Source organism: Homarus americanus, unplaced genomic scaffold (assembly GCF_018991925.1).
Source record: "Homarus americanus isolate GMGI-L3 unplaced genomic scaffold, GMGI_Hamer_2.0 scaffold25860, whole genome shotgun sequence".
Taxonomy (NCBI): domain Eukaryota; kingdom Metazoa; phylum Arthropoda; class Malacostraca; order Decapoda; family Nephropidae; genus Homarus; species Homarus americanus.
This window is the reverse complement of record NW_024724693.1, coordinates 1,919,209-1,928,371: the sequence shown is the minus strand read 5'-3', so window position 1 is coordinate 1,928,371 and position 9,163 is coordinate 1,919,209. Positions and strand designations below refer to the sequence as shown.

Here is a 9,163-nt window from a genome sequence, read left to right as displayed (position 1 = left end):
GGAGGGGTAAAGGGGTGTCAGGAGGGAGGTAGGGAGGAGGGGTGTTAGGAGGGGTAAGGGGTTGTCAGGAGGTAAGGGGGTGTCAGGAGGAGGGTAAAGGGGTGTTAGTCGCCAGGAAGAAGGTAAGGGGGTATCAGGTGTCAGGAGGGGATAAGATGGTGTCAGGAGGAAGGTAAGGGGGTGTCAGGAGGAGGGGGGTGTCAGGGGGAGGTATCTGGAAAGCAACATTAGCTATGGTGGTTTAATAATCCAAAACACCTAATGAGAGGGACCGATGTATGGGTCAGAAGCAGGGACACTTTCAGCAGACAGGAGGGGCCTTGTGTTATGGTGAATGTCAGTAATAAACTACACTGACAGGGACACAAATGAAGAACTACTAAGATAAACAAAACTTCAAGAGAAATAATTGAAATGTAAATAAAATAATAAGATACTTTGGTCATATAATTAGGGATGAGGGAATAATAACAGGTATTAATGGAGAAAGTTGATGGGATGGATGAGTGAAATTATAACCTGTGTCCCCAGAGAGATACAAAACCTTACAAGATTGGTAAAACAGCCCGAGAACGTTTAGAGTGGAGGACTGTGGTCGCCAACCCTCAGATATGAAGACTGTACTCTGTAGTAGTAGTAGTAGTAGATGAGGCATGACGAAGTAAGGGATCCCGCAAATATACTGAAGGAAATCTGTCACGACGTCATGGTGGGACCGCCCTCCTTCCATTGGACGGTGAAAATCTCCTCTGGTGTTCTCAACCTCTGACCAAGTGTAAGACGCTTTCACGCAAGATTGGCGAGTTGTTATCTGAACAGAAGCAGCAGCCCAGGTTATGTTACAGCCTGGATGAGATGTCGACTGTCCTTCTCTCTCCTTAGGTCTGCCTGCTTTGCCTCAGGGGAACGAGACCATCGCCCAAAGCCGACAACAGATATTGACTATGAGGCAACAGTCACTGAATGCCGCATAGACCTGCTCAACTAACTCAACACAGCCAGGGTAGCTACTTATGTACCAGATATTTAATATTAAGGTAATAAAAAGGTGGTGAAGGTGTGCTATTAACCCCAGAATAAATATATCATGTATTACGTGTTGATTGACGTCAGACTTATTCCCTCCCCGTTCTTGTGCTTCAGCTTCGAGGGCACCTAAGTCGACTAAGGGCGCTCTCCAAGATGCGTCGGGACCTCTTAAATGCAGATCTGTCAGGAGGGACCTCCTGGCTCTCCTCCCTCCACCCGTCAACCTCACAGCTTCCGCGGCTCTTGTCTGTGCTACGTCAGGAAGAGCAACTACTTCCAGCAAGGTCAGTGTCTGTGTCTGTCTGTGTCTGTCAGCTGTCTCTCCTCCATAACACGCGTCACATTTTGCCACAACACCTGGTTTGACCTGACCTAACCTAACCAACTACAATGTTCTCTACAAAACAAAATAAGAATTAAAGAAAAAAAAACGAAAATAATACATAAAATAGATTTCTGTTATGCTCTATCATACAAAAACAAACAAAAACAAACAAACAAACAAACAAACACACTCACTAATTAACTTCACCGACAAGAAACAAACTTGCAAAAAAACACCAGAAAAAACACACATTTACTCAATTCATTTTTGCCTCCACAAGTTATCAACAAAAACACGTGTGTATAGAAAAAGTACCTGGGGGTAGAGGTGAGGTTATATTGGTCACTATATTCTGCTGTCATAAGGGTGGTGTGGTGGTGGCAGGGGTAGGTAGTGGTAGAGGTGGTGGTAGTGGTGGCAGGTAGGGTGCAGGTGGTGTGGTGGTGGCAGGGTTGGTAGTGGTGGTGCAGGGGTGGTAGTGGTGGCAGGTGGGTAGCAGGGAGCAGGGGTGGTAGTGCTGGCAGGGAGTAGGTGGCAGGGTGGTGGTAGTGATGGCAGGGGTGGTGGTGTGATGGCAGGGTGGGTAGTGGTGGCAGGGGTGGGTAGTAGTGTGTGGTGGTAGCAGGGTGGTAGTGTAGCAGGTGGTGGTGGTCAGGGGTGGGTAGGGTGGGCAGGTAGTGGTGGCAGGGTGGTAGTGGTGGTGATCAGAGGTGGTGGCAGGGTGGGTGGTAGTGGTAGCAGGTGGTGGTGGGGTGATGGTTAGGGTGGTAGTAGTGGTGCAGGGTGGTAGGGTAGCAGGGTGTAGTGGTAGCAGGGGTAGTAGTGGTAGCAGGTGGTGGTAGTGGTAGCAGGGGTGGTGGTAGTGGTAGCAGGTGGTGGTAGGTAGCAGGGGTGGTAGTAGTGGTAGCAGGGGTGGTGGTAGTGGTAGCAGGGTGGTAGTAGTGGTGATGGCAGAGGTGGTGGCAGGGTGGTGGTAGTGGTAGCAGGGGTGGTAGGGGTAGTGTGTGGTGGTAGGGGTGAGTTAGTGGTAGTAGTGGTGGCAGGGGGTGGTGGCGGGACGTTACACTGGGCTATTAGCTTATAATTACTAATGTTTGCTGGCCACTAATTTACCACAGTGAGCCTTGTTGATCGATGGGCCGGGGAGGGAAGGGGAGGGCGGGGAAGGAGGGAGGGAAGGAGGGAGGGGAAGAGGAGGGGTAGGGGGAGGGAAGGAGGGAGGGAAGAGGAGGGGTAGAGGGTAGTAAGATACAGGAAAAATATAAAAACTGAGAGAAACCAACTTTGTGTGTGTGTGTGTGTGTGTGTGTGTGTGTGTGTGTGTGTGTGTGTGTGTGTGTGTGTGTGTGTGTGTGTGTGTGTGTGTGTGTGTGTGTGTGTGTGTGTGTGTGTGTGTGTGTGTGTGTGCGTGTGTGTGTTCTGTCTGTTCTGTTCTGTCAACTCGTGTTATCTTTTGTTCTCTGTTGTTATTGGTCGTTCTCCAGTACATCCTCGTTACTGTTCTCCACCAGTCTATCTATCTATCTATCTATCTATCTAGCACAAAATACAATTCCTTTAAAATAGGCGAAAATTCTCCAACTACATTTTTAATACAATTATTTTTGTAAAGAATAAATTTACACGACACTACACAAGCCATATAAAGCTAGAAGTTATATTATAGCTTATATACCGCATATTATAGCTTATACACCGCATATTATAGCTTATACACCGCATATTATAGCTCATACGGGGTATATATACAGAGCCATCACCGCGACACCTGGATGACGTCACGACCTATATACCTTTTGCCCCTTAATTACAGGTGATATTAATACCTGCCGGCCATCTTTACCTACAAACATAAGCTGTTATTATCAGGTTATAAATTAATATTATTCCTTCCTCTCTCCTTCCTTAGTCCTAGAGGGCATAGGTGAGAGGATTTTCGACTTTGTGGACTGTTGGTCGGGGTATATAACATTATATTGCCTCTCTCTCTCTCTCTAGCCTGGGATAATTTCTGTATGACATCACTGTGTTTATGTTATGTGATCACTGTCATTACCAACGTCAATATGCGTGTTGTTGTTGTTGTTGTTGTGAATGTTTGTTTGTATGTGGACTGATGGTGGTGATATTTTACAACAATCACCACTACTACTATTTCTAACTTACTACCACAATCACAACTATTATCACCCAGCTTCTACCACCACTACCCACACCCCTACAGCTTCCTACCACAACCACAACTATTATCACCCAGCTTCCTACCACCACTACCCACATCCCCAGCTTCCTACCACAACCACAACTATTATCACCCAGCTTCCTACCACCACTACCCCCTCCTCCCCTCCAATACCTGTGACAAGGTGCACAAGTCATTAACATTCCAAGAGGCTGCTGGCTGGGTCAAAGGTCACCACCGTGGAATGGGAGCGCCCTGGGGGGTACTGGGGCGGGGCGGGGTGGGGCGGATGGGGAGGAGGGGTGGTGCAGGGGTGGGGGGAGAGAGGGAAGACGTGGGAAGATGGGGTGAGGCGGGGCACTGTGGAACGAGTTAAGAGAGGGGGAGGGGAGAGGCAGGATGGAATGGGGAGGGGCATGATAGGGTGGGGAGGGGCATGATAGGGTGGGGAGGGGTATGATAGGATGGGGCAAGGAGGGGCAGAGCGGGACGAAGCGGGGTAGGTCGGGGCTGGACGGGCGGAAACATACAGTATGAATCAAACTGCGATGAGACGACCTACTGGGAGTCAGGGCACTATGGTAGGGTGGTATGTCCCCAGTACCTGCTAATACCCAGTACCTGCTATACCCAGTACCTGCTATACCCAGTACCTGCTATACCCAGTACCTGCTATACCCAGTACCTGCTATACCCAGTACCTGCTATACCCAGTACCTGCTATACCCAGTACCTGCTATACCCAGTACCTGCTATACTCAATGCAGCACAAAGTCTGTATATCGTCTCTAACACTGTGTTATTATACCTGTGTGTGGCCGTCATCACCCAACCTAACCCAACCTCACGTCACCTCACCTCACAACCTCACCTAACCTAACCCAACCTCACGTCACCTTACCTCACAACCTCACCTCACCTCACCTAATCCCAACCCTACCTCACGTCACCTCACCTCACAACCTAACCTCACCTAACCTAATCCCAACCCAACCTCGCCTCGCCTCGCCCTCACGCTCTTAAAGAAAGTTTTAAGAGGGCGACAATCTCACTCGGTTGACTTTAGTGTAACACAATGGAGGCGGGGGAGCACTTTACTGCCCCCGTAATGATTCCTTCTATGAGCACCAGCACAGACTATGTAACGGAGCAACTGTGCCGCCATACTGTGAGGGAGGTGAGGGGGTGTGTGGGAGGTGAGGGGGTGTGAGGGAGGTGAGGGAGGTGTGAGGGAAGTGAGGGGATGGGTGAGGGAGGAAGGTGAGGGGGTGTGAGAGGGAGGGGTGTGAGGGAGAAGTATGTTCTAATGCTTAAGCTTCAGGTGGAATAAGCTGGGGGCTAATCTTCAGGTGATCCTTTATTAGTGTCTTGCACAGAGATAATTACTCAAAAATAAGACCATTTATGTTAGGTTAGGTTAACAGCCCAGCACCTGTACCCAGCACCTGAGCCTAGCACCTGTACCCAGCACCTGAGCCTAGCACCTGTACCTAGCACCTGAGCCTAGCACCTGTACCCCGTACACCTGCCAATTAGTGTACCTTAATATAACCTGCCACTTAAAATAACCAACAATATTAAAATTACTTAGTTATTAATTAACTTGTATATTTGTTTACATAATTTCACCAATAATTTAAAGAGCACAAATAATGGGTTTAGTGTTCATGCTAAGACACAATATATGCTTAATACATACATATATACATGCATACATACATACAGTACTTATACATACATACATACATACATACATACATACATGCATAATAATAATGGCCGCCCTTCGTGTAACGAGGATGGCCGGTCCAAGGGCCATTTGGACGTGAATTTGTTTAAGGTGTAGAAGCTGTCGCCAACACAACAACCACACCCTGAGTTAACGAGCTGTATGATCCAGTGTTTAAGGTGTAGAAGCTGTCGCCAACACAACAACCACACCCTGAGTTAACGAGCTGCATGACCCAGTGTCAAGGAATAGTCCGAGAAGACCGGACAACTCGCCAACTGCACTGGCTAACCATTACCCCGGAATACGGTCCACAAATCGATTAACATCCAGGTTCCCAATTACTGCTGGGTAGACAGAGGCAAATGGCGTAAAGAAACTTGACCATAGTTTCACCCTGCCCGGGGATCGAACCTGGGTCCACTCGCTTGTAAGGCGAGCATGCTGACCATTACACCGCATACAAACATACACAACAAACACACACGTAAGCGAGGCCACAAATCCTTAAACGAGTTACAACCATTGCCATGACTCCAGTACTCAGCCTAATACCCCAAAACTTCTTTCTGGTCTAGGCCTATACTGCAGGCCCCAGGCTCTCAGTTAGCTCAGCCATGTCAATATTATTATTATTATCCACTCTGTATTTCCTGGCTAAATAAACTGGACCTCCCACACACACCTGTACCCCCACACACACACACCTGTACCCCCCCCCCCACACACACACACCTGTACCCCCACACACCTGGCCCCCACACACCTGTACCCCCCCACACACCTGTGTACCCCCCCACACACCTATACCCCCACACACACACCTGTACCCCCCACACACCTGTACCCCCACACACCTGTACCCCCCCACCTGACCTACACCTTCATCACCTCACATGACCGCTGCTTCTAATCACCTCAACTAACACTTCAATACAATACATTACAAGTAAACAACAAGTATTAACTCTTAACAAGGTAACAAAGTCGTTAATGACAGAACTGGTGTGAAGCCAAGTCGTTCTTCGTGGGAAAAAATAAGATAAAACTCAATATTCACCTGAAGATTAGCACCCCTCCGCTTAATTCACCTGTTAAACGTCTACTCAGAAAGTACCAGGTTGGGTTAGGTTAAATCAGACCAAAATAAGTCAGATTAGGTTAAGTTAGGTTATTTTATTTTAAGGTGAAATAGGGGGGGTTAATCTTCAGGTGATCTATTCTTCCTACCTCCCAACTACGAGGAGATCAGGGCCGGGGGGGTGACGTCAGCCAAAACGTCAGTCACAGCTCCTACACACACCCACAGCAGTAACGAGTTATGAGACATTCTTCTTAGGTGTTTAAATCAAGGTCCACACGTTCAAAAATCACTACAGTAGATTACAGTCACACCGAGCTCAAGACTTCTGTAATGTACATAATCAGTTTGTTGTCATATCAGCTGTAACTCTTGTCTCATCACAGCACTGGTCTTAACACTTAAATAACTATAACTCACGTCACAGCCTTAACTATAACATTTCACTAAAGTTCTCTAATAGATCTCCACTATAACACAACCCGATATACAACCCAACCACAACACAACAATGACTCGTCTACCAGAAACAACACATTGATAACAAGACGAGAAAGTTTAACATACAAACTGGTGATACTTGAAATGAAGCAGTTGCCATATACATTATCTACCAGCGCCATCTAGTGCATGAATTACCAACTATAATCCAGTACGTTGCCATCTTGCACTATAAAATAAAACAAAATAACCCCAAAAAATTGTCATATATTTCAAATTTAAAATATTTTTCCCCAATATGTTAGGTTAGGTTAGGTTAAGGTGTAATAAGCTGGGGTGACTAATCTTCAATGGTTGTTACATTTGGCCACCTCCACCACCCTCACTTGGCCACCTCCACCACCCTCACTTGGCCACCTCCACCACCCTCACTTGGCCACCTCCACCACCCTCACTTGGCCACCTCCACCACCCTCACTTGGCCACCTCAACAAGATACAGTTTAGAAGGACTTAAGTGGATCAATATTATGCCAAGCTGTAGTGGGTATTGTGCCCGGCGCTTCCACCTACCTAGTGCCCACTCCAACCCTACCCAGCGCCCCTCCCCCTCACTGATTCTTCTTCTTCTTCTTCTTTTTATTATTATTATTATTATCATTATTATTATTATTATTATTATTATCATCAATTTAATATTATAAAGAACACGTAAACATTGATGATAAATTAAGAGAGTATTTCCTGGTGCCCACAGCCATGAAGCAAGCAGCCAGCCGCTCTGAGTCACCCAACCTGGAGTTCCTCAAGGTGTGTAGTACGAACCTCTCCTGTTTATAGTGATCGAAAAGTCCATGTGCACCTGAGATAATCAAACAGTATAGTATTTCTTTGTTATATACCTTTCTATACCGACATTATTATATACCTAGTTCTACTTACGGTATATATTGGTTATGGTATCCACTTCCAATACTTACTGTGAATGTTTTTATTATTTATTGTAAGAATAATAAGGTAAATAATTGGAGAGTTGATTATTGAGGTGCACAGGGACTTTTCGATCACTCTGTTTGTGTAGTTAAATAGACTCTATCACTGTTTGTTTACTTTCTATTGAAGACATGAGGTAGTTATTTATATGTAGTGAGAGAGAGAGAGAGAGAGATAGAGAGAGAGAGAGAGAGAGAGTAGCCCCTGTCACCTGGTATCGCATCTGTGCCCACCAAGATTCGCACCCCTAGGCTTCTTTGCTCTTAAAACCGAATGACTGACGATTACACCTGCCCAAAAACCCACCTTCTTGGAATCCGAACCCGGGACCTTTTAAACCCGGAGTCGACTTTACAGACTCTTAATTCCACCCAAGCATTCACTTCCCTTTTTTCTTACTTGACCTTCGATTCGAATCTGTGACCTCTTGACCTTGAGTTGACCCCCACAAGACCATTAATTCCAACTCAGTACATTCCTTCCTTAACCTGGATTCGAACCTGGGACGTCTATGGTGTGAGTGTGCAACTTTTGACACGATTTATTCAATACCTTCAAAAAAGAAAAAATACTCTACCTCTCTTTTGGATATTCTAATTCTGAGTATAAATTCTAGGTTTGGAATTTCCTTTATCTTCTATTTAAGGAATTTTTGGTCTGTACTAACCCCCAAAAATTCATCAAAATCTTAGTTATGACGCAAATAATTCTGTTCCTTAATTCTCGTCTCTAAGATATCCTAAAAATCCTGCCATGAAAAAATAAAAATCTACAGATTCTATCCCCATAAATTCTGTTCCACGAAACAATTAATTCTTGCCACAAATTCCTACTGGGGGAAAAAACTAATTCCGTCCATAAATTCTGAGGAGGAATTTATCTTGGTGGCGGAGGAGGGTGACGGTGGTCTTAACACGCCTCAAGTTTATTGCTCTAACAATTCAGTTTTACGTCCCAGAGTGTCGCGGCAGCTGCTTCAACGCCCACTACCCACGCCCACCGCCTTAGTCCACACTACGTTCATCTACACGCCCATAGTTAACTCATGTCTACGCCAAAGACTATGCTAAGTCCATCCCCACGCCCACGACTACGCCCATGCTACGTCCATCTTCACGCCCACACATACGTTCCTGATCACGCTTAAACCCACACCCAACACCCACATCCACACCCATTATACCCAACGCCCACGTAGCTGATCCCACGCCAACGCCCACGTCCAAGCCGCCCATCTGCATTCACAATAAATCCATCGAGCGAAGGAAGGAATGAATGAACAATACTGAGAGGCTAACACTTTAACGTTCTCCCCCCCCCCCGTACTGGAGGGAGGGAGGTGGGGAGGGAGGGAGAGGAGAGAGAGAGAGAGAGAGAGAGAGAG

General features: G+C 46.4%; 1 protein-coding gene across 1 annotated transcript in view; it reads left to right on the top strand.

Moving 5' to 3' along the window:
• Positions 1 to 1,273: 1,273 nt before the first annotated feature.
• LOC121864538 (neuronal PAS domain-containing protein 4-like) overlaps positions 1,274 to 9,163 on the top strand; it is a 17,505-nt gene continuing 9,615 nt past the window's right edge. Inside the window, exons 1-2 of the mRNA XM_042363610.1 lie at positions 1,274 to 1,313; positions 7,544 to 7,596. Of these exons, the coding sequence (XP_042219544.1) occupies positions 7,546 to 7,596 (51 nt within the window). The 5' untranslated portion in view covers positions 1,274 to 1,313; positions 7,544 to 7,545. The remainder of the gene's footprint in view (positions 1,314 to 7,543; positions 7,597 to 9,163) is intronic.